The sequence below is a fragment of the Ornithodoros turicata genome, chromosome 3 (assembly GCF_037126465.1).
Source record: "Ornithodoros turicata isolate Travis chromosome 3, ASM3712646v1, whole genome shotgun sequence".
NCBI lineage: Eukaryota > Metazoa > Arthropoda > Arachnida > Ixodida > Argasidae > Ornithodoros > Ornithodoros turicata.
The window spans coordinates 45,479,931-45,506,543 of NC_088203.1; the positions used below are offsets into that span (position 1 = coordinate 45,479,931).

Sequence of the window (26,613 nt, forward strand, 5' to 3'; positions counted from 1 at the left end):
TATGCTGCATCCCACGCAGCAACCCAGTCAACACACATTGTTGGTAGAATGCAGAATTAACGTTGAATATTGCTGAACAATGTAGAACGCAAAATGCGAACATTGGTTCCGCGCTGATTTTACGTAGTCAATTCAGCATGTCAAATGTTGAACGTGAATATAACGTGGATTTGTTGCAGACAAATTAACAGTAGATTGTCATACGTGAAAACAGCGTCGATAACTGTAATGGAAAGTCACAGAAGTACAGACGTCGAATATGCAACGTTGCTTTTGCGAAAATTTTGCCTCATAACTTTAGCAAAAAGCAGGCTCAAACAATGTGGATCTGCCGCACAAGCCGTTCAACAGCGCTTTACCAAGGTTGCTTTTGCGTGATTCTGCTACTGTTAACATTGCAACAGATCGTGCAAAGAAAATATTAATATGGTAGTAATTCCATACGTGAGAAACCTATAGGTGATAGGAAACCGGTAGCTGCTCTCCCAGTAATACAGGCACGGTTCTTTTATAAAATTCAGAGCATCTTTAATGCATAATCAAATTCCATTGATTTCAAGGAAGAATAAAACTTTTGGGCGTTTGAGCCCCCTTTTCTCCGCCATCCGCCTTCACCCCATCCTCTTAAGAGGACATACCACCCCCTGTTTTCTATGTGAACTTTGCATAGGTTTTGTGGCTGAACTACGAGATAGATCGTATTGCGGAAACCTTCATTGGAAAGGTGACGTCAAGATCTCTTAACTCTGGGAACTGAAATATCGCTCTAGCGTTGTAATTTTTTTTTACGGACCCCTGAAGGTGGGAACCCCTCTGTTTTCTATGTGAACTTTGCATAGGTTTTGTGGCTGAACTACGAGACAGATCGGAATGCGGAAACTTTCATCGGAAAGGTGACGTCAAGACATCTTAACTCTGGGAACTGAAATATCGCTCTAGCGTTGTAATTTTTTTTTAAAAAGAAAAAGAAATGAATTTTGTCGCTACAGCTTCAAAAAATCCAAATAAATAAATGAAAGCAAATAAAAACAATCCGCTTCTGAGGTTAACCGGGGACATGTTTCAGGATTCAAATGACGCGTTTTTTGTGTGTTTTTAGCATTCTGTTTTTCCGAAAAAGAATTAAAAGTGAGTACAGGCATGCATCCAAGGCGTTTACCACTGATTCCGGAAGGTGGCGCCGTCCGCTCGCAGCGCCCGAACGTAGTCCGCTCGTAACCATCCGCGTATTGCGCAGCAGCTGATCGGCGTCCGTGGTTTCGGCGGTTCGTCCTGAAGTGACCAATTCGTGGCTAAGTTACGCGTTTTTTTCACTTTCTTGTCCTGTTCATTTGCTCTCTGTCCTTGTGTGTTTTCTGCGTGTTCATAGTATTTACCCATTATGGCTCGAAGTCACGTCTACGGACAACGGAAACGTAAGAAGAAGGACTTTGCGAATTTACGTGGTAGAGGCAGGCATGTGACGGAGCCTGCGGATTTGAGAGATTTTGGTAATGCAGGATGCTCCAGCCGTGCTGTTCCCAGTGATCGTTGCACTTCGACGACTCCACATCGCGCAGATACCCTTGTAGGCTCAACCTTTGGTGGTAGTGTTGTTCCTCAAACTGTAACTGATGCCGGTCGGAATGCTTGTTTCGCTTCGAGCACAAGCGAAATTCGTCCTTCAAATTCGTCATTTGCTGATTCAGCTGAGGTAGATAATGTAGTCCCCTGCAGTTCAGGTTGTGACGAGCTTGCCGGTTCCAGAGCAAGTCCCGTTCCAATCACTGCCGCTGTTACACCCAGTCGATCTTCATCTTTCGATACTGGCAATGTTCACCAGACACAGAGTCAGCGCACAAGCAGTGTGAATGGTCGGCGTATAGTGGAGATTGGTCACTTCTTCTCGTCTTTGCAAAGTTTGTCGGTACATAGTCCGTTTGGTTGCGGCCTGGCTGACATGGAAATTGTATCAGAACATCGGCGAGGTCTGTGTAGCTCTTTCAGTTTGAAGTGCAGGATGTGTCTGAGGAAAGATGTAGTCACAACAGAGGCACCAGTTGATCAACTTGTTCAACAACGCATGGACGTCAATTCCTCAGCAGTGAACGGTATCGTGTCTATAGGTTCTGGTTTCTCAGGCCTTCGCGAGCTCCTAGGTGCTCTGGACATACCCGGCATGGCTGGTAGCACGTACAGTAAGTATCAGGATATTGTTGCTAAAGGAATCGACGAAACAGCTTGGGAAGAAATAAGAAAAGCAGGCATTGAGGAAGCTCGGTTAGCTAGGGAGGCTGGGGACGTCGATGCTGACGGTTTTCCTATAATTACGGTCGTTGCCGATGGTGCTTGGTGCAAACGTTCATACAAGAACAAGTACGACGCTCTTTCTGGCTTGGTAAGTAAAAATTTTTATCTACACTTAATAAAGGTGCCCGAAAAAGGAGGATTTATCTTGCACACCGCTTGGCAGACGGGATATACAGGAAGTCTGTGCCCACCATTTGTGGAAAGAACACTATGAACATTTATTTGGAGGAAAAAGTTGACCCCTCTGGTGCTATTAGTGGCACTGCTGTCTTTTGGTAAACACACTTTCTAGAGTGGTATACATCCTGTGGCATTAATTCGTATGATACGCGTACAAATGCATAATTCCTCGAAACATTGTCATTGGGGGTAGAGTTTTGTGGAATACAATCCTGACATTTTTTCGTTTTTGCAGGCTGTAATTGTTGGGTACCGCACAAAGAAAGTACTGTTCCTAGGCGTCCGGAACAAATTTTGTACACTGTGCGCAAGTTCCAAGGCAGGGTCGAGCCCAAAAAAGCATCTGTGCTTCAAGAACTGGGACAGCAGCTCTACCAGTATGGAGAAGGATATCGTCGTTGAAGGCTTCAGGCGCAGCATTGAGTTGCACGGGGTAAAGTACTTGCAGTTGATCGCTGACGGTGATTCGAGCACATACAAGTCAATTCTTGAAGCTGCACCGTACCAGCATCAGGTAGTTCAGAAGGTAGAATGTCGCAACCACCTTCTTCGAAACTATGTAAGTCGTCTTCGAGATGTTGCTTTGGCAAAGAGAACAACCCCCATTCCCCCATCGTTGAAGAAGCTACTTCTGGATAATGCTGTTCGACTAAGAGTTGGAGTTGCTAGGGCTATTCACTATCGCAAAGAGCAGGCCGAGTTCAGCAAACAAGATCAGATTCGGAACCTGGTGGCTGATATCCGTAATGGGCCACTCCATGTGTTCGGCGACCACGCAAAATGTGTGGGTTACTTTTGCAGTGGTCCAAAAGAAGGGGAAGTCAATCACGTCCCAGAGCTCAGGAAATGCGGACTTTTCAATGAAATCCTTGTAGCGATGAGTCGTTTGGCAAACAATGGTAGCAGCTTGATCCTTGACGTTAACAATAATGCTGCAGAACATTTCAATTCTCTCGTTGCAAAGTTTTCTGGCGGTAAAAGAATAAACTTTTCCCAGAGGGGATCATTCGGAATGCGGGCTTCAGGAGCTGTCGTGTCTTTCAACTCTAAGCAGTACCATCGTGCTCTACATAAGGCAGTGTACAACACCAGCCCTGGGAAGTATGCAAAAATTATGCTGAAGCGTAAAGCAGCTGTTCGTGCTGCTTGCATAAGGCATCGGAGTTCTGGGGCTGCTCGCTGTAAGCGTTCACTTGAAGGTGCGCCTTGCAAGCGTGCTTCCAGCGACAACCACTATGGTTCCATAGTGGATGCTCCAGACATGAACCACGATGACTATGTTGAAGCTGCTGCGGCGTACAAGGATTCCCTTGTGCTCTCCCAACCAGATGCAGAGCAGCTCGAGGCTGATACTCGAGGTCAAGAAGGGAGAACTTTGTGGATGCAGGAGAGGCGAAAGCGACTCACCGCTTCTAATTTTGGCAAGGTATGCAAGATGCGAGATGCAACGAGCAGTGCAAGTACTGTTCGTTCCTTGCTCTATGGTCATTTTGACACTGAGGCTCTCCGATATGGTCGCGACACTGAGCCCATTGCAATTGCTAAGCTGCAGGATGAGTTAGGGGTGACTGTTTCACCATGCGGCCTTGTTGTTGATCAGGAGTTTGCATACCTTGCTGCAACACCTGATGGGCTTGTCGGTGATGACACTGTCGTGGAAGTGAAGTGCCCTTATTCGGCTCGGCCCCTTACCCCTGTGGAGGGAGTGCGGGCAAAAAAAAATCACCTTTTGCACTATTGATAACTCTGGTAATATTTCGTTGAAGGAAAACCATGACTACCACTATCAGGTGCAGGGACAGCTCCACATCACTCGACGTCAGTTTTGTCTTTTTGTGGTATATTCTGGCGAGGAAATTTTTGTCCAGAAGATCGAGAGAAATGATGGCTTCTGGAGCAAAATGATTGGCCACCTTCAACTGTTCTACTCGCATAGCCTTCTACCGAGTTGGTTGACCCTCGTCAGTCCCGTGGGCTGCAGCTCAGAGATAACAAGAAGAGTGACCATCAGGTTGCCTCGCTCTGTGATGCCGCCAAAACAACTTCCAATCAGGGCGATTCATCCAGAAAGAGACGGAAGACTGGTAAAGATAACTCACCTGCCGCTGTTCTGTAATTATGGCTAGACTGTGGATTTACGTGTCATTTAGTTTGTGCGGCTCCACCTTTGCCAAGTGTTTTAATGCATATTCATCCATTTTGCTTCATAATTTACTGAATGTTTTTCCATATACATGTCTTCGACTTTGGCTCAGGCTGCATATCTTCACGTTTGTGTTTCATATTTAAGTTACCTTTTTTCCATTTTTACTGTGCATATCTGTGCATATTTTTCAATTTTCCTAAATATTTATATTAATATATTTCTATGTATAAATCCACAGACTAGTCGTGCGATGCTTGTCATATTTTAAACATGGCGTAAGAGTGTGAAATCTGAATCCAGCCATCAGCACGTGAGGATCTAAGTATGAGAATGGTGCACAATCTCCCAACCGTAGAACCGTCTTCCCCGGCATTGTTGAAACACGTCCACACGTTGATGCTATATGTGTGAGGCCATCATGGTATTCTACCTTGGCTTGAGTGTATGAAGATATAGCAAAGCTGTCCCCAAACCGTCGTTCTTCCCAGGCATGGTTGAAACACGTCCACACGTTGATGCTACATGTGTGAGGCCATCATGGTATTCTGCCTTGGCTTGAGTTTATGAAGATATAGCAAAGCTGTCCCCAAACCGTCGTTCTTCCCAGGCATGGTTGAAACACGTCCACACGTTGATGCTACATGTGTGAGGCCATCATGGTATTCTGCCTTGGCTTGAGTTTATGAAGATATAGCAAAGCTGTCCCAAACCGTCGTTCTTCCCAGGCATGGTTGAAACACGTCCACACGTTGATGCTATATGTGTGAGGCCATCACGGTATTCTACCTTTGCTTGAGTGTATGAAAATTGTGGAAAGAAACATGAATGGTATTCCTAGCACTTTTGAAGCTCCACCAGCCTGTTCAGATGTCGACATCCTGAGTATGAATCCATTTTGATATTTTGACAAGGTCGGTAAGTATCATTGTGCAGAGCTGTCTCCCAACTGTCGCAGTTCCCCGCATTGTTGAGCACGAGCAACATCCCAACATGTCGCTCTGCGTTACGTCCTCTTGCCATCTTGCCTTTACTTGGGTGTCATTTCAACATATGAAAATTGTATTTTCAGATTCAGGTATCCAGTACTACTGCAAATATGATGGCCAGACGCCCAAAGGTCAAACTTCCTAAGTGTTACTGTCTTTACCTGTCATTTGAAAATTTCCTACTCTCTCCCTGATTATGAAGCACCTGCCCTTGCCAGTGTTGTACCTGGTTCAGCATTATGTGGCCAATGATGAATGGTGCCCTGTTGGACATTTTTTTTCCATAAACACACACTCTGAGGCTTTAGCTGCCAACTGACAAGCATGGCAAAAGCAACTATCAGTTGCTACTTCATTGCTCAAAAAGGAAACTCGTTGCTGAGTAACACGTTCCAAGTTTTTACTATTCCCATATTATGAACCTGGCTCTGTCCACCAGGATGCTATATGTTGATGCCGTATGTGCGAGACCTTCATGTCAAAGTGCGCCTACATGCAGCGGACTGTATGGTACTTCATTATGTGTGTATGCCACATCGCCAATGATGAAATGTGCTGTTGGATACTGTATCCACGAATGAACATTCTGAGGCTACAAGCATGAGCTGATACGCATAAGTAATGCAGAAAACGTGACGATGTATACATGCTGCGTTCTTCAATAAAATATCTCCAATCTACCAATAGTGAACACGTGCTACTGATTTCTTTTTAATCTTTCGGGTGCTGGCTGTCTAGGATTTTCTGCTTGCAGTAATCTGTGAACCAGTGGTTACTAACAATGGCTATTGGTCACCTTGACCAGATTTCATCTGAAGAAAAACTTGAGACCGGGGGAACACTGCAAACACATCTGTACGGACCACAATACGAATTTGAGGAGAAATACATTTTTTCTCTTGAAAAGCTTGCTATGAAGCATAATATATTTTATTAACCAAAATATATTGCACGAGTTGCACCCGTAGGAAAATACCCAGCCATCTCATTCAGGCTACAGTGGGCATCAGTGACTCGCACTCATAGTGGCAAGCAATGCAGTAGTCTTTCAATTTCAAATTTCACACGCATTATCATGCACCACCTCGCTGTGTTTAGAGTTTCTGCTCCAGGAAATATCACGGGGAGGGGGGCATATGTGCCCTGGACCAACTTCTAAGGAAACTACTGGTCTCAGGGTGCCTAGGGTAACGAGCAGACAGCCCAGCCGGAAGCTGGCAGACGGCATGAAGCCATTACAAAATTTCCATCGGAATGATGACAGTTGTTTACAAAATTTTATCGGGCAGGTCTTGTGTATGATGTGGGCCATTTGTACACTAATCATGGGACAAAGTATGCGATGGCAGAGGAACAGGTTAGAAAAAGCTTTGACTACGTTGCTGCTGCTGACAGAAGTGAGCATAGGATTGGGGATCAGATGACGTGGTTGTTATAATACAGCAGGTAACAGTGGTAACATCGTTCTGTGTCGTCATGACATGGCGGCTAAAATGGTGAGCGTTCACCACGGTGAGCGCACAGGCCTGCATGCACTCGTGGGGTGTCCCTTAGCACGACAATCTTCACACGACTCCATTGGCTTGAGTACGATGCCACGACGCGGACCCGGTGCTTTCAGCCATGGTCCGTAGCGTTTCACGAGGGCTGTGCGGAGGATGCCTGCTAGGCACGATAACCCCGTCCCGTCGAAATGTGATAGCCATCCCGTGAAAGCATCCCCTCTTTCACCTCCTTGTTCCTGGTAAAGACCTTGTGCTGGAAAAGATATTTGAACATATATACGGAATGTTTTTGCAAACAGCACTTCACAAAGACAGCAATACAAATAAACCGGAATTCCTGGTAGGCATGTGCCAGTACTTCGTACGCATTTTATTTTCGGAAAAATTAATAACGCCACCACGCCTGTGGGCCCCAACGTGTGTGAGTGCATGTGTGTGGAATTTGGAGTAGCAAGCCGTAGCCATCTGGCTGACATCTCCTAACCCCTATGAAGAAGAAGAACCGAGACCCGTTACACGAAATAGGCATGAAAATGGACACAAAAATTCAGCTGTCGAGTCTCATGAAGTCTGTTGACGTACATGCTGCACCATGGTATGTGTTGTAGAGTCCGAACCTGGCACGGGCACGTGCGAAAAACGTAAAGCCCGGCCCCACAAGGCCCGCGCAATGCTCTAAAGGGGAGTGCGAAACCCTATCGAAATTTGGCAAGAAAAGCAGGGATGTTTTGCAACGGAATCTTGCACTGTCTACGGGATGTTGCACGCTATTCAGCTCAACTGGAGTCCCCCGATACTCTCAGGGACAAGTGATCCTGTGACACCACGAAAACTGAAAACTACGATCACCATATCACGAATAGACACCTCCACGGACAGTCTCTGCGTATCGGGTGAAAAGCTTTAGCCCGCTGCTACCGATCAGAGCAATCTTCATCCACGAGAAAGCGAGTGGTAACGGCGGTACGCGATAGTCACACGGCATGTTCGAGAAATGCCAGTAAAACGTACACACCAAACAGCAAACGCGAGACAACCAAATCCACCGCGCAAAAACCAAATCGGGGAAAGGAGGAAATCTAAAAATAAAAATCTAAAAATATTTCCTGGTCCAGGTACCTCGTCAGGCTTTATGCCTTTTGTACCTGGCCCACATTTCTGCGGAAATGAAAATGAAAATAAATGAAAATGAAAAAAAATGAAATAAATGAAAAGGAAACACAGCCCAGCTCATAGGTCTCTGCCTGTCACGTGGGCTTGTCGTGTGGGCTTGTCGTGTCCTCCAATCAGAGACGCGATAGACTTCTTACAAAATTGGAGGAGTAAGAAGGCCGCGCGTGTGGCGCCATCTATCGCAGAAAAAAGTTCATTTTTGAGTTGAGACCTATGTGATATGTCCTCTTAAGATAAAAGTGATCAAACCCTGCGTAAGTGAAGTAGTCAAATGGTCCCTGGCACCATGTCTCGGACAGCATCAACACGTCTATCTCTATTGATAGATCATAAATAAATGCTTCAAGCTGACCAATTTTATTCTTTAAAGATTGCCACATTCAAGTGTACAATACTTAACATTTGCGGCTTCTTCAATCTTCGTATTTCACTCACAGAAAGATATTTGTCCAGAGCCATTAAGAGTGAGGCGGGTTACATTTCAAGCTATCTTTCCAAGGTCGGTCGTTGTGTCGATACGGATAACAGCCTGTCCTTCACCTTTACGAACAAGAATGGCACCCGGCGACGTCCACACAAACGCGTAACCCTTCTCCCTTGTTTACGTTCGCGCTAGCCAAAACAGATTTCGTTGCTGTTGAGTTAAATTTTCTTAGATGTAGAGTTCATATTGGGCGCAGACCTAAGCTTGTTCCTGCGATCATACCATCTGTCACGTTGAAATCTGTTCATAAACCGTACAATGTCTGGCGCCGTTTTGTTGGGTCTTGGGGCTAAGCGATGTATCGCTTCAACGTTTTCGCGACTGAGTGCAGGTACTTCCAAGACTGAATTTTTCAAAGAGGTCTTCTGCAATTGTTCGCTCCACACCATGGATTTCTATGTTGTTTCGCCGTTGGTACTGCTCCAGCTTATTAATGTCCGTTTGCACTTTTTTGCAAGAACTCACTGTTTTTACCGGATTCAAGAACAGCAACACGCTTCTTGACGTCCCGCAGTTCCCGACCTTGTTCTGAGATGCGAAGGAGAATATCGTCGTACTTATTCGCAAGCATTTCAATCGCCGTTTCAATGCTGTCAACGGTGTTTTTCATTGACAGCAGTTTATCAACATTCGTTTTAATGTCTGTAAAACACATGAAGCTCTGGTTGATAGCGTTCAGCTGATCTTGAATAGCTGTCACACCACTGTCGGTATCTTTAGATGTAGGTTTGCTACGGGCCCTGGCTGTAACGCATGTCGAGCACTTCCATCTGCTTCGGTCAAAAGTTCTTTTCCCGGCCAATTGTTCTGTTATACCGGAACATTTGCCAACATGGTATAGAAATGCACATTCACAGCAGTTCAAGTATGCGTCATCCGCGCGTTACACTCTTTTTGACATACAATGCAAATATCGTCGCCTTTTTGGGACATCATAACACTTTTGCAGTCAGCGGCTCTCACAATACAAAAGTAGACTATGAAACAACTGTTCTCACCTAGAGGGTACAAACGCAGTGTTAATGCATGTACAAATGTCGCTGACTGCGGAGTGCCTTGGTAGATCCGTTCCTTTTGTAGGTGCAGGCTGTGATTGATAGATGTCTTGGTGACGAGATTACGTTGTGCGTCACGTTGCTTGTGCCCTGAACCCTAGCTCATGATGCTTCCACTTGAAAAGGAAACAAAGTCGCGTGGTAGACTATTCCATCCTTCCAACCTACTCTTTTAGAAAAAAAAAAAAAAAAAACGGAAACGGACATGTGAAAACGATAGGGTTCAAACGTACAATCGTGGTCTACACGTTCTGAAGTGTAGCTCGGTCAAACACGATAATGCCCTCGAGGAATGCCTGTAAGTCCGTAATATATAAGATAAAGTTTTAATCGAGATTGTCTCCTACGGCATTCGAGTGAAGGCCATCGCATCATGGATCTAGGATGTGCATCAAAAGAGTAATTATTTCAGGCAAATGTAGCCGCTTGGTTTTGTATTGTTTTCTAGTTGTCGCCAAGATTTATTTCAGGGGGTCCCAAACAGCGCTACGAGATTCTAAGGACGGACTGACATATGAGTAGCAGACAGTTTCTTTGATATCTCTAAGAGCCGTTTTGAAATATCTTTTGACAAAACCCAGTGTTTTACAGGCACTGCTTGCAATTCTGTTTATATGTTTGTCCCATTTTAACTCCTTATATACTTGTAGTAACGCGAAGATATTTATAATCATCTACGGCATCAATAATCATGTTATTTAATTGGTAAAACAGGCTGTAATTATTGGAAGAAAAAGCAACACATTTACATTTAGACGTGTTTAAAGTTATACTCAATTTTTCCATCATACGTTCAATTTTAGTCAAGTCACTCGAAGTACACTGCAATCGTCCTCAGTTTCAATACTTCTCTAAATTACGCAGTCGTCTGCAAATAATCGAATACGTGAATGCACAGTATTAATTAAATCATTAATATAGATTAAAAAATGGCTGCCCTAAAACTGAACCCCGTAGAACAAACCGATGTGACGAAAGCTGCAGGTGACGTGACCCCGTATAATACAACGCGCTGTTCTCTATTGGTCATATAATTCCAGAGCCAGGAGAATACAAGAGGATCTAACTTCAAAAACATTGATTTGTATAGTAAAATATTATGATCAACAGTGTCTAACGCCTTCATGAAATCCAAAAAGACTCATCCGTTCGAACATGCACATGGAAATGTGATGTGAGGTCATGATAGAATGATATCAATTGTGCAGTACACGAATAATTTTTGCGAAATTTATTCTGCGCTGGAGAAAAGAAATCGTTATTCGTGTCTGGTAATGTTGGAATAGATAATGCGCTCCATGATTTTTGCCACATACACATAAAAGAGAAACTGGCCTGTAATTATCTGCACATTTCTTGTCTTTTGACTTGAAATTGCGCCAACATTGGCCACTTTTCATTCAGAAGGAACCATACTAAAGCCCTTCCCTTGCTCGCGACCTGGCCCGGGCCAGACTGGTGGGTGGGGCATGGCTTGTTATTGTATGTGTGCTCCGGGCCGGGCCGGGCTCGGGCCGACAAAATACGCCAGCACCACGGACCGGGCCGGGTTCGGACAGACAAACAACAAACATGTTTAGGAGAGACAGGCTCGTGCACGTCACGCAGCTAATTTCACACAATGGAGGACAATGGGTGGTTTTCAAGTTGAGAGGTGCCACTATGCATGCTGGGTCTTCGAACTTCGAAATTTCGCTCAATTGGAGCAAAGCGAAACATTATAAACTCGGCCAATTCAGTTCATTTCAAGGTGATATAGCTACGCTGTGCACGTATACAGTTCGGTGACCGGGAGGGGCAATGTTTTTCTAGTTTTAACTTGTCATCTTTTCATTTTTTCTCTTTCCTTTCATTTCATTTCCTTTGTGCGAGTAGCAGAGTTCGTCAGGGGATGAATTCAATATCTTTCGTTTTCTTTCTATAATGAAACTCAAACTCAGGCTTAAACAACAACCAAGATGAGTTCGCCGGAGAAGGCCTGGCACACAAAGGCCTTTAACAACTACTTCGCACGTACTTTTCTTATGGCAAAGATAAGATTTGATGACAGGTCGGGCAAGTTTCGGTTTCCTTTGGCGTGCGCTTTGAAATCGCGACCTTTTGCTGTGCGAAATGATCTGTTAGGCCGCGTACCCACATGCGGTAGAGATGTGCGCAACCGCCTGCCGCAAGCGGACGTGTATGCATGCCACCCCAACTATACTGCCTCCGCCCGCGACTCTCCAGAGCGAAAGCTTGACAAGATTGCGAACGACAGCGAAGTCGAGCTACTGACATGGTGAACGTTTCCTGTCTAACATCTCAGCTTTTGCGATATCAACATCAGAGACGCAAGAAACGCAGGCTTTGGGTTCACTCGCTGTGACGATAGCGCCTTCTTTTCTTGTGAACAATGTTTTGCTTTCAACTTTGTGACACTATATGACAGCCAATATCTTACACTTTACTTATCTGCACTCCCAAATTTTATTCCAGTGTCGACCCAAAAAGTAATTTTAACGCAACGGTCTATAATGTAAGCAGTAATGACATTTTATTTCCGTCATAAATTCGCCGGCTGAAAAACGTGAGCGCCACCGCGACATATACCTTCCAGTCAACGACGCAGTCAATGCTGTCCCTGCGGGAGGCCGGAAGGAAACAAGAACGCACGCAACTTCCGTTTACTTCCTGATTGGCCGAGCATGTGCGGATGCCGCTAAAAATCGTGCACTGCGCGACCGCCAAAAAGCGGAAAGCGGAGGTGGCTTTTCCCGCACAGCGGCAAGAATTTACCTCGCCGCGTTTGCGTTTCCGCTCAAATTCTCCGCATGTGGGTACGCGGCCTTACGACGCCGTCAATTTGACGCTTCCGATAACAAAGATAACAACCAACATTTCAGATATGACACAACAAAATGTACAGGCAGTATTTTACGCAGCAATCTTCTGCACGCTGAGAATAATTATGCATGTAGTCGTTTCCTCTTAGTTTGTGACTACTCTGTGACTTCTTCTGTGATATTCTTTTCACATTATGGGGGGGGGGAGTTGATAATGTTATCACAGCAACACACAATTCAACATGATAAGTACACAGCACGGCATTTGGTGACAAGTGCCTACACCCCTTAGTTCAATTTCCGTTTCCGCTGATATCATAGTTCCAAAGGGGCAGGATCCAAGGTTACGCGATATATTTTATGTCCTTTTTCTGCAGGATTAGTGCAGTTAAACGCTGAAGATCCGCTTACTTTTTTGCGTTGAAAACACGCTCACGCTATACGATTCCAGTAGAAGTTCGAACCAGAAGAGTATATCCATGTGATATTGCAACTTCCTGAACGTCATTTTGACCACCCACTAGTTCATATGATCACGTGCTTGCGTCATTCCTGGGCATATACTTGCAAAAACAAGCAAAGGACACTGCATTATGCGTATGATTCAACACTTCAGAACATTTTCAAAGCCACTTAACATTACTCCGTGCTCCTAACGTGTTACACAGTCACGTCCGGAAAACAGGAGGGGTAGGGATTGGGAGAAGGAGTTTGTCGAGGACATCCTCTACCATCGCAAAAACTTCATACTAGTGTAACGATAACGCGCTTGCCCACCATGTGTTCTGGATTTAATTTGGTCTCGTAATGTTGAGGTGTTAAACTGCCAGCACTTGTCTTATAATAATAATTGTTCTTATAAATTTATATATAAATTTGTTTGATAAGCGCTAGAAACGCGTATGTTAGGGCTGGAAATAATAGGCCAGGCTGTACTCCTTTTGTCACCGGGCCTATTCGCTTAGTTACCGGGCCGACCCTGGTCGGGCCCCATAAAACCATGAAGGTACGGGTCTGGGCCAGACCGGGCCATTTTTCGATGCGCCCGGGCCGGGTCGGGCCCGAAAACGTCGGTCCTTGCAGGGCTCTAAACCCTCTAGCTGTAATCAGCGATGGGTTAAGCAGTACAAAGAGATAAGCAGCTATGATATCGGAACACGTCTTCAAATACAACAGGGGAGATCTTATCAGGTCCTACACTTTTCTTGGTGTTAAGATTACGGAGTTGATTAGCAATGCGTTGTTTAGATGGCGATACGGGAGGCATAGGATGCTGTATGGTTGCGTCAAACAGAGGGGATTGCATAGCACCATGGCAACCAAACAGTGACGTAAAATAATCATTCAGAACTCTGCTTTTTTTCAGCGTCATCTGTTATGAGCTGCTCATTAGATGTAACGACAGGAATACCCACAGATACCTTATTAATGTACTTTATGTATTTCCATAATTCTTTACTGTTGTTGCCTATCTTAGATTACAGCTTCCGAAAAAAATTCGCTTGGCCTTTTTGATAGCATGACGAACGCGCATAGATAGTTTGGACCTGGGGATACTTTGGACGTCATTGGACCTGGGATCACATGATCGAGCTGAGCAATACCGCGCGGAGCGTCTGCTACCGCTTCAGAGACGCTAGGCGTTCTCCGGCTGCGTGTGTCCAAAACGGATGATCTGAAGGCTGGCAACAACAAGACCTCAATTTTTTTTGGCACCGCTGACACCACGGGAAGAACGAGTGGTGCAGCACGAATCTGACGTTATACAGCGATACCTGAACGCTTGCCAACACTGAAGGCCAGGGCTGACCGCTTTCATCGCACAGTTAGCTCGGTGGCTAACAGGTGGCTCCACAATAGTGCTGTCATTGCTTGCTTTTTGCTGCTGAGGATTTTATGAGCAGCGAGTGCGTCCTGTACATTTTCCTGGTGTAGTACTGGCACTGGCACTGTGTGCTGTGCTGTCGCACAAGGAGGTTCTTGAGCAACGCCATCGGGACGTGACAACTGGTGGGGACGTACGTGTACGCGTGTTACGTGGACGTGTGTGCAGCTGCGTCGCCATGCCGACCGAGCGGGCGAATACCTGCTGCTGTTCCATTGGTGACGTACAACAGAAAGCTCGGCGGTGATTGATAATCGCTCTCGCGGAAGTATAGACTGAACATTCGAAGGTTTGTATCAATCTTTCTATCCTAACGTTGAGTTAAAGTGAGCGTCTTGCTTTTTCCTGGCTCATTCGGGGGAACTTTGTGCAAGCGTCAGTCAGGCTTGCCTTTCTTATTCACACAGCTCTGAACTCCGCGCTGGTGAGCTATACGGCCGCACACTTCGCTGATGTAGGTAGGTACACGACAGATCAAACAGACTTTGCCGTGATTGGGAATTAGCGAATACGTCGGAGAGACGCCCTACAGGAACCGCCTTGGAAGTTATTTTACTTTGAACGGCGCACTGGCACGTACATGTCGCTTCGCAGTTGTATGAGGGCAACGAAAGATTGCACAGAAGCCACGGATATTAATCTTGTGATCGGGATTACTGACACAATTCCCTCGTGTTGCTATTTCAATTGACTTCCTATAGACAGTCAATTGAGACAGTGACACAAGGGAAGTGTGCTAGTAATCCCTGATTTATTTATTTGCCTCCTCTCCGTTTTCTCCCTCTTTCTTTTGTGTATAAGGTAACGAGAATTTGTACTCCTTGTGTGCACGGGCGTGTCAGAACCGTTTCGGTCCGTCATTTGTTGGTCATTTTGTCGATATCTGTATTTCTGTCCATGCTCGTGTGCGTTAGTACTGTGTACGGATCATGCGCGTTCCCAGGAATTTCTTTAAAAGAGGGAGGGGCAAAGGGTTTAACCCCATTACCTCTTTTCCTGGAGACGGACGTGGCGGACTCTGCGGGTATTCAGAGGTTAGTATGACATCAGAGAAAAATCGTAACAATCTATGAATATAGCACGGTTGCACCGAGAGGGGGCAAAGGGGGGGAGGGGCGGCCCCCGGAGGTCCAAGGTCACTTGTCAAAATAGTGCGCTCTTTAGTCATGCGTCGTAATGACTGTTCTCGGACACCATAATAGGAACCTCTGAACACCCGCACACTCCACAACACCAGCCTCCATAAGAACACTTAGTAGGGGGCGGTGGAAGATTGTTCACCCCCTCCCCTGGAAGCACTTTGCCCCCCCCCCCCGTTGTCCCTGTGCAACAAAAGTCCCAATCCAATCATCATCATCAACTTTGCCCCCCCCCCCCTGGAAAAAATCCTGTGAACTCCCATGGAATCAAGAGTGCAGAATTTTTACAAATGACCTTGAAGTAGAGGAGGCACGACCTGCCTCTTAGTACGCCCACGGTACGGCTTTGAACGCTCGGTACGGCTTACGGTTCGGTACGGCTCTGAACGCTTTGAAACGCAGGACGACGACGAGTCCGCCATTATTTGTACAGAAGGTTTTCTAAGTGAGAACATTTTAAGTAACGCTTCGTTCGAAGAGCCAGACAAGCTGTGTGTGGAATTATTTTGGAACTTTGGAAAGGGTGTGTCGATGGAAAACTGAGACGCGTTGCGGACGAGTACTTGTGTAATGAATACTTGGGTCTATTCAATCAGGCTGGCACTTCAAAGCCGTTTTGAAGGGTATGTTTCGAGGTCAGTCGGGTAAATTAACCCAATTCATGCTTGAAACAGAAAAAAAAGCACGTATGTATGGCAGAAAGTATTACTATTGGAGCGTGAGCAGCTTCAAAGTTTTGTGCGCCGCAGTTTTTTTCTTCAACATGGTGTCTTCCCTATGTGGTCGATAACCCTCTAAAGGGATATTACCGTTGAATTGACCTCAGTATTGCGTATGAGTTGCAGGAACTGGAAGCCATGACTGTACCACCCGGCAGTATGTATATGCTGTGATGTTCAGAGTGTGGAAGCTCGCTGTTTTTTTTTTTTTCTTCCTTCTCTGCACCCACGCGCCATTTCTACAGATGAGCAACCATAGATATAAACAACGCGCAAAAATATCAGAGTAGTTATAAATGATGTTATAACTACTTTGCAGTAGTTGCAAAGTAGTTCGAACGCCTGTGGCCTTGATGTAGTTACACTAGTCGTTAGACTACAATTTGACGCAGTAGCTAGTACTTATAGTTAAACTACTAGACAGCTATTACAGTGCATCTCTGGTAGCAAGTAATGTGTGTAAGATGCACCCAGAAATCTCGGAAAGTATCTTAGGTGTCTGTAAAACTATAACTGCCTTAGTAGCAGTATCGGTAACCTGTACAGAGAGCGCTCTCTCTTGTGCTACCTTTTGTGATATTCACGTAGTCACATTTTACCACTCACCTGCAGGCGTTCTCTCTGGAACAGCATGTCTGTAAGCTCAGCAACGCTTTTCAAGGAAAATGCCAAACTAAAGACTGACATGCGCCTTCCGGTCAGGATGGCGAGCCTCCTTGATGGCAGTTTTAGTGTCAGGATACTTTTACAGACGGTCAGCATCTCCTCTTTTTGTGAGGCAAATGATCCTTGACGAGGGTGGGGGTGGGGGCTGAAGTCACGAGCTCTGCTCTCGGTGTGTGGGTATTGAGGAGGTCACATGCCATAGAAAAAAAAAGGTACACAAAAGTAAGTCTCATCCTCGTACTGTTGTGTCCTTGATTGCTGTCGTACCTGTCTACACCTCCGATGAAATTGGCAGTTCCACTAGAGCCCTCAAACCCTGGGACGCCCAACTCCATACCGAACATCAGGGCTTTGATGACGGAGGAACTGAAGCTCTGCGCTGCTAACCGCACCTTCATTATCTGTCGCACCTTCATTATCTGCCTTTGATACTCAATGTGGGAAGGTAGTTGCCTCAGGACAGAAGCCGCTTGATAGCCGCTTGAAGCCGCATTGATACTGAATGTGATCTTTCCAAAATTTATTGGGAGCGCGCAGACCTTTAGTGTCTTGCAACTTGTGGAAGTGCTCTATGAAAGACCAGTTGATCTCCTGCATTGGCAAAACCAATAGCTTTCTACGTACAGCAATACATGCCTTCCTAACACGTTACCCTGCTCGCGCTTTATTATTTTTTACAACAGTTTTTGAACAAAGGCGGGTTCTCAACATAGTTTATTTGTACTCGCATATGCTATGCAAGTTATTTCACACACCTGAGGGGTTGAGAGATAGATAACCATGAAGAAGTCCATGTAAGAATAGGGTAAGGTGGTGTATGTTTTCCTTTTTATGTCAGTAAGAATACTAACGTTAAATGCACAAGGGTTCAAAAGCGACACCGAACAGCACACCGTCCTACAACTAGCCCGTGCTCAAATATGTGACATTGTGCTTGTTCAAGAAACGAACTTCACGAAGTGGAGTGACGTTGTGGAATTCGAGAATCAGCCATAATGTGAAAGTTTTCTTCTCTCTTGCGACTCGAAGATCGCAAGGGGTTGCACTCGTTGTTCTTCGGGCATCAATTGGTGTCGAGATGCACTTCTACAAGTGACTCGGAAGGGCGTTATTTCCGTTGAGCTTGTCATTGGTTCGGATAAAGTGCGCGTAATCAATGTGTACGCTCCAGCTCGTCAAGGACATGCCAACAGTTTCTTCAAAGAACTGGATGTGTCTCTGCTCGACCCCCCACCCCGTGATTTTGGCGGCGACTTCAACTGTGTCCTGGACGCAAACAAAGACACACGAGGCCAATGGGCATTACGGCCAGCTTGGCACGCGCGTGAACTCCGCCAGCTCGTTGCGCAATTCAAATTGAAAGACTGCTGGAATTTGGTGCACCCGAATACGTTCTGTCACACATGGTCCCGCGGGACATCACTCTCACGACTGGATCGCTTTTACGTCTCCGACAGCTTATCACAAAATGTTTCAGACTGTGAAGTCTTGATGTTTCCAGCTGCCACAGGTCACGTCTCAGATCGTTTCCCTGTGCTAGTTGAACTTACGGGATTTCAACTTCAACCTTTTCAAGAACACTTCTGGCGGTTTGATACTTCGCTATTACGAGAGCCGGATGCCGTACAATCCCTAACAGGTGTTATAACCACCACGCTAACGGCAAGTGAGAACTTATCCAGACGTTGGGATGACTGTAAGGACCAATGGCGACAAGCGTGCGTACACGCCGGCAAAGAAAAGAAAGCAAAGTACATTGCCAAACTCAAAACCATTATAACATATATTAAGATAATAAAAAGAGGTGGCGCAGCTACTCTACTAGCACAAGACAATCTGCACCAACTGCTAATGGAGCAGAGACGCACCTTACAATGGCTTACCAAGGCATCTTGTATCCTGCGAAGTCGTAATTGCCCGATCCAAAACAAAGACATGCTGCGCTATCTTCACAATGCTGAAATTGGTCACAATGTACGGCGCCGAATTGAGTGCGTTCGCCGTGATGATGACTCCCTTACATATGACCAGGAAGAGATCCTAGCTCGGTTCACTGTTTTTTTTAATCTGTTCAAGACTGGACGGCAAGGAGAATGTCCCCCGCCTAGTGCAGAGGGTTTTTGTTCAAATCTTCCTCAAGTGCCGGCAGAGTACCATACCCCGCTTACAGTACCAGTCACCCCCTATGAAGTATACGAAACCATCCAAGCCATGAAGACGGGATCAGCTCCAATGCCAGATGGGTTTCCCATAGAGTTCTACAAGCCTTTCTGGCCGGTTATAGGAAAGGGTCTGATAGCCCTGTTGAATGGGATTCTAACACTGGTGTCATGCCAGCTTCCTTCAAATGTGGTCGGGTGATTTTGTTACCAAAAGAAGGAAACAGTGATCCATCGGACCCTGGCGCGTGGAGGCCAATAACGCTCCTGAACGTGGACAGCAAAATTCTGAGCACAGTGCTTGCCAGTAGGTTGGAGCCAGTTCTTCCGTTTATCGCAAGCCCTTACCAGACATGTGGAGTGCAAGGTAGAAACATCTTCGGGAGCCTTACACTTATGAGAGACATGCTAGCCTATATGAACTAGAGGGGTCAAGCTAGTATTTTGCTGTCCCTGGACCAAAAGAATGCTTTTGACAAAGTGGAGCATGACTACCTTCTGTGGGTGCTGCTGTGTTTTGGTTTTCCTCCCAAGTTCACTGAGTGGGTGAAAAACCTATACAGCGATATATCTTCAGAAATCGTCGTCAATGCAGAAGTATCAGCCCCTTTTAGTGTCACAAGAGGGGTCAGACAGGGATGCCCGCTGTCCCCCAGGCTTTTTATAATCAGTCTCGAGCCATTTGTTCGTAATGTTGCGCCATCTGCACGCATCAATGGGTTTCCTCTCCATGGGACTGGAGCAGTTAATATATCAGCCTATGCGGATGACATCGTTTTATTTCTAAGGGACAGCGACAGTGTAACACACACGTTCAAGATTTTTCGGCAGTATGGGAAACTCTCAGGAGCCCAGCTGAATTTACGAAAGTCAAAGGCGCTTACGGTGGCGGGTTTCAGATTGCCACTTCCTCCAGACATATACACCCCAGAAATAAACATCCTCGGCGTGCTTTTCACACAAGCCGGAGCCAGCGAGCGAAACTGGATCGTGATCTTGGAGAAACTTTCTGGACAAATTGAAGTGGCCCAGCCGTTCAACTTCTCTTTCCAAGAACGGGTGCTCTTGATCAAGTCAGTGTTCTGTAGCATGTTGTGGTATGCTGCCCGTATCATGTATCCCCCAGCCAGAATCACAGCTAAAATCAACTCTCTTGTATTTCGTTTTTTCTGGAACGGAAGAAAACACTGGTTACCACGGGACATCTTGCGATGGCCTAAGTCAGAAGGTGTCTGGAGCTTTCCGTGTACCGAGATGTATTCCTCTATCTTTGCCATGAAAGGAGTACTGCACATTCTGGAACGAGTTGGCTCCCCTGCACGGCCGCTGGTACACTGTCAGAAAAGGTGGAGTGTGCTGGACTCCTTTGGGGGTGTTCACGCTCGTCACACATATGACTCCCTTTAGGGTGTTTCACATTTCCTAAGGGTGTTCCTTAGACTCCCCTCTATGTAGGTGTTCTCTTGATTCCCCTCTTTAAGGTTGTTCTCTTGACTCCCCTTTTTGAGAGTGCTCCCTTGACCCCCTTTATGTGGGCATTCTCTTTACTCCCCTTTGTAAAGGTATTCCCTTGATTCCCCTTTCTAAGGGTGTTGTCTTGGCTCCCATTTTAGGGGTGTTGTCTTGACTCCCCTTTTTTGGGTGTTCCCTTGATTCCCCTTTTTGGGAGGTTCCCTTGACTCCCCCTTGTGGGGGTATTCTCTTCATGGCCCTTTGTAAGGGTGTTCTCTTCACTCCCCCTTTGAGGGTATCCCCTCGATTCCCCTTTCTAATGGTGTTCTACCCTTTAGGGTATAAACGGCTTGTCCCAGGGCGCATACCTTTTGAGATATAAACACTATTACCTCCTTCGAGGTATAGTAACTTTATACCTCCCTGAAGGTATATTATTTGCACCTGATATAAACATATAGCCCTTGAAGGTATATTTTCAAACCCGGAGTGTAATTTTGGAAGACTGCAATATTCGATTTATTTCGCCGTATATAAAAGTGGCGCTTTCTTGATCCACCTGGTAACAAAATATTATTGAACGACAAGTGCTGTAATAACAACAATTCCAGCGAGAAAGCAAGAGAGAGCGAAAGAAAATACCTGGACACACACGCACGCATGTACCTGCAAAATCATATTCACAAAGTGAAGACCTGTGTAAAACATAGAGGAGAGCTCGTGCAGATTACTCGCCACGCAAGAAGCAACGTGTGAGGATTTGGTGGGGAACAGATACTGGTATAATACAGCGTAGCTTCGCAAAATGTGGGGCGTCTTCGCCTGGCTAGCAACTATGAGTGAGGACGCGTAGTGAGTGCGCGAGTGAGGACACTTTCGTTATGTAAAGCCAGAGCAACACCAGTATGCAAATGACAAATATCAGTCCTTCTAGTGTGTGCCAATCGAGAAAGTGATAAAAAAAAACGTTCTCGAATCACCAACGATTGGTAGGGCCCCGTCCCCCCTCTAACCCAGGGATGATCTGCAGTTTCCGGGATGGCACGCTACAGAAGGAACGTGGAAACATCTTGCAGGATGATCTACTTTCAAGTACCGTGTACATCATTCTGTACTCAGACGAACTGGAGGTTGTCAAGCCCATTGGGCCCAAGCGTGGCGCCCATAAATTTGTTGTGGTATATTTTTCTTTTTTAGGTCTTCATCCACGGTTTGGATCACAAATCAAATATATTCGCTCTATCGAAATATATTCACTTGTCTGTGGTAGCCAAGTACCGGGACACGAAAGGTCAGCTTGACGTAGTCCTCGTACCGCTTGTTCGCGATTCGAACTTTCTATATGGTGGGCTACTTTCGAGCTTCTAGTGGAGTTCTTGTTGTGACCCCAGCAGGTGCTCGGAACGCTTTTGTACACGTTGTTGGCTTTTGTGGTGACAATTTGCCAATGCATGCCATGGGTGGTTTCACGTCTACTTTCAGCAGAGGAAGGTTTTGTCGGTTCTGTCTGGGGAGATCAAGTGACCTTCATGAAATCAAAAGTGAAGTGAACTGTGTTGTTCGTAATGCGGAATTTCATCTGGCTGTCCTTGAGGTCGTTCAAGTAAATCCAGATTTGAGCCACTTTGATGGTGTACGCGAGAAGTCGGCGCTGGTACAGATACAAGACTTTGACGTCATACATCAACTTCCTCCTGCAAGGAAATTTCATTTTTGTCATGCACTATACCCTGCAAGGACTTGTGTAAGATGAAGTTCTAAATTCCGATGACCACCTTCGCGTGCGCATGTTCCCATATGGCATCAACGATAAAAGAAACAAACCCGAAAAATGAGCATCGCATTTTTCTATGATGCAGGAGCGATACGAGGTACTGCCTCACAGAAGTGGTGCCTGTTCCGTTTGTTGCCATTGATTCTCGGTGCTATAGTTCCCGAAGGAAACTAAAAGTGCGAAACGTTTCTTCGCTTCAAATAAATTTCTGATATTCTGCTTGCTGACAAGATACCATCCGGATGCCCAGAGTGTCTTGAGGGAAAAAGAACGGAATTTCTGTCAAGATTTCTGGCGTCGTATCCAGATGTTCACATGCTCCCTAAACTGCACTACATTGTACATTACCCTCGTATCATTTGTGAGCTTGGGCGCCGTACTCGTGCCTTCACTTTGAGGAAAAGCACCAGTTTCTTAAGCAGCATGCGTCAAGGGTGCACAACTTTATCAATATTCCCCTGACACTTGCCCGAAAACACCAGCTGTTTGAGAGCTATCACCTGAACAGTTGTTTCCTAGAAGCATGACAACGACAAAAGGCCTGCTGGTCACTCGACATTGCATGACTGTGTGAAGGCTGCGTTATCTAGTACCGTGTACAATGCAGATTCTGCTAAGGTTGACGACCTTGAATATACTCGAAAGCTGATGTGCTGGCAACCGGGAATGAGCAAAAAAAGGACGGCGGCCGTGTTGCACACTAGTCAGATTTTTCAGCAGTCAGGTTTTGTCATATTTTGAACATTTCGTAGACAAGTGAAATAAATATTCTATGCAGATGTTGAAGACAGTTGAACTATTTTGTTCATAGCAGTCAGAATAATCGCCTATACTGTACCATAATTCGTTAAAGGGACTGAAAAGTGAAAAACAACCCCCATATTTTTGCCCACTCTCGTGCACAACTTCATTGTTTGATAACACACAGAAAGCATTACTTCTCAATTCGGCATATTTTTTACGTGTAAATATTTTGAAGATTGCCGGAACATGGACGGTGCTGCCTACGAACGGAGAAAAAGAGCAACTTGGGTTTCAGGTCCAGGGCTCCCATAGATTGGCCAACCCTTACCGCGTGAGAGTTAATTTTGTAGAGAACAAAGTTGACGCACACTATCTTACAGCTAAACGCCATTTTAAAAATGACGCTCACTTCCATAGTTTCTACATTAATAAAGCGTTAATAAAGCATTCAGCTACTCCGCCGCTCCCGCCGCTACGAGCTACGATCCGCAACGCCATCTGCTAGGCGTTTATTGTGGTTTATTGTCTACGTCGTGGGTGGTCATGCTGGTAGCGAAGTAAAAAAATGGAAGTGAATGATATGTCTGTGGGTGCTGTGTCATGTATTCGAGAGATCGACTGGCGTAGTTTTGGTGTTCGGGGATGCAAAAATCATCTTCGTTCATCTCCGAGGAGCCTTTCAGTGTTGAAGCGGCGCCAGACTGCTTCGTGTGTGTGATCCAGGCACTCAAGTTGACATGACAGAAATAGCTGAAAGCAGATATGCAAAGTCCACAGATAGAATCACTAGATCCGTTACGTGTTGCAGACTCGTGATATTTTTGGCGTGTTTGGGCAGGTGCAGAACATTATTATGACACCAACAGCAGGAGAAGAAACCCATGAGAACTATATACTAGCTTCTTTGAAGGGTAGAGGACTACTTCCTGTTGAGGTACAGTTATGACTAGGGAACGTTAATTAATTTTCTAGGGATGCATCCTCTGCACTTGAATGCCCACTGAAACAGCGAAAGTTCATTGTATTTGAAGCCCCCGTACTGGAATTGTTCAAAGCGTGTCACACCTGCAGTGAGCCACACAAGACTACATCATATTGGTCCTCAATTTGCAGAGTTCTCCTATCTCGGCCACAACGGTCATTTCTCTTTATTGCTCTCTCAATCCTACCTTCTCCTAGATTAAGGTGGTTCTGCGTTGCATGGGCACTACTTATGCTTTTTCTACTAATGCTTTCAATTTCTTGTTCTGTTGAATAAATCTTCAATTGAGAGTTTGCAGCCATCACGCTGTCTACTGTGTTTGCCCCTCATCTATATTGATGTGCTATAACGGTATAGCACATCAACAACAATCAAACAACCTTGCCTAGTCCTACTTTTGGACGGAAACTACACGATGTGGTAGCATCCACATATATAAAATTTTAGTCGACGGAGATTTTCTGTTTTTGTACAGCCTTCATTGTACATTTCTTTTGTCTTGCTTAGCACGCGTGAAGAAAAGTTTTCACCTTCATGAAGATGACAGGTCATTGTTGGATCTATCTGCAGCATTATTGTTCCTGTAATTTTCTCATCAACAAGAGAATACAAAAGTGCACACATGGTGAAATATAACTTGCTTGTTAAATTCAAAAGGGAAAGACAAAACTGTTTATACTTCTCTTGTTTGTTTTGTTGCAGGTTTTACAACTTTATCAAGTACGTCAAAACATCAGAGGGCAAGAAGTCCTATTCTGTTTCCTAAATCTCTGGACAATAAAAAAAGATATAGTTTGAGGTGTAACAAAATGTTGCTTCTGCTCTTATATGACATTTCAATTAGATGTTACGATTACGATGCATTTGTCGTGAACACTGAAGCCAGTTGCAGTTTGCGGGGCTGGAAAAAGTACTTTACAAAAGTACATCTCAATCACAGTAACAGAAAACTTATGCACGAAATTATTTAACCATTTTTTACTATTATGCACCCCAAAGCTGCATGGTTGAGTTTGTACCCAGATCCGAAGGGTTGATCTTACTTGATGTCAGCCCTCAAGTCCTTCTTTAGAAATGTTAGTTGGTGACGTGATAATGAATCAGTTACAAGTACTCCGTTTAGCAAAACAGAGTTAATTAAGTGTTAAATCCCAATCCTGGTTCAAATATTAATTGACATTTGGAAACGTGGTCACTAACAGTCATACATTGCACATACTCATACAAGCAGAAATCAGCAAATTCGAAGTCAATGCTCGCGAAAGTTACACATGGGACACAAAACTGCTCCTCTTACTTCGACCACATATGCAAAACAGCGTCTCACGTCTTTCTAAAAAATAACGTGCAGAACGCCAACACGTTACTTCAAAGTCCAGACAACGACTGTGTTCACCTTAGTGTCACAGACGAGAAAAAATGTTGCTGAGAAAATGCTACGCGAAAAACCCAAGCTGTCCTCAACTTGCCCCCGTCTTCAAATAGCCCCACTTTACGCTATAGTGATGTGGTACACACTGACTAGTTTACAGTTGGTGCTGCTTCTTTAATTTGTACTGCTTTAGTGCAGCAGCATGGCTAGAAAGCTTAAAAGTTCACCAGCATTTGGAAAGCTGTCAGTCTCTCAGGCACAGATGGGAATGGTTATTTTAGGTGTTGAGTCGATGTTGAAGTCTATATTGGGTCAGTTATTCCTGTACAAAACAGAAGAAATCGAGCTACCTTAACTGGCTCACAGCGCTTAGCGAGCTGATTTACAATGCAATGGGAACAAAATTAAGGACATTTTCAGGACATAAATACAAAAGAAAATTTACTGCTACTTGTTATTACTTGCCCCATATCCATGGCTGTGATAGCGGAGCATCACAGACAATGGTAACAACTTTGAGGTTGCACTCTTCCAACAACAGTGTTGCTTGGGTGACAATGTTCTTTAAAACTTCACTGGAGAGTCCGCAGTCCAGGAAATAACCAAACAGGAACTTGCATTGGGCAGCGGTTCCCACTTCCATCAAAATAAGCCCATCGCCAGTGAGTGGGACGTCGTTGCTTTCCTGTGGCGTCGGTCCATTTCCTAGATCTACATAGCCAATCATCTTCCCACCTGTCACATCACAACGTTTCCTTGTACTCATCCCATCGAGGAGTATGCTGCACATCTTCTCTCTTTCACTGGAGGCTTCGTGCATGCTTCATAAGTGATTGAGCGCTTCTTCGGTAAATCCGGGCCAGACACCAACCGCCTTTAACCATGTCCGTATTGTCTGTTCTGATGGCATAACGAGTCGGCTGGGAATGTATTCGTATGCCTTCGATGAGTGGTAATAAAGCGTAACACTTTTTTTTTGTCGCTTGACTGTAATGCCTTCCGGACGGTGGCCTCTTGCAGTTTAGCTTCCAGTGCTCGATGACATCTTTTGGGAGCTCACCAAGCGTGAGCAGTTGCTGGT

At 45.3% G+C, this 26,613-nt stretch overlaps 2 protein-coding genes across 2 annotated transcripts in view; both read left to right on the forward strand.

Moving 5' to 3' along the window:
• The window catches only part of LOC135386986 (endoplasmic reticulum aminopeptidase 1-like), a 142,173-nt gene that overhangs the window by 22,807 nt on the left and 92,753 nt on the right, over positions 1-26,613 (forward strand). The gene's annotated exons all lie outside the window — the stretch shown is intronic.
• Positions 1,893-24,926, forward strand: LOC135387667 (uncharacterized). Its single transcript, XM_064616773.1, has 5 exons — positions 1,893-2,377; positions 2,705-3,244; positions 19,126-19,406; positions 20,108-20,305; positions 24,863-24,926. The coding sequence occupies exons 1-5, from the start codon at positions 1,940-1,942 to the stop codon at positions 24,924-24,926; spliced, it is 1,521 nt and encodes a 506-aa protein (XP_064472843.1). The 5' UTR covers positions 1,893-1,939.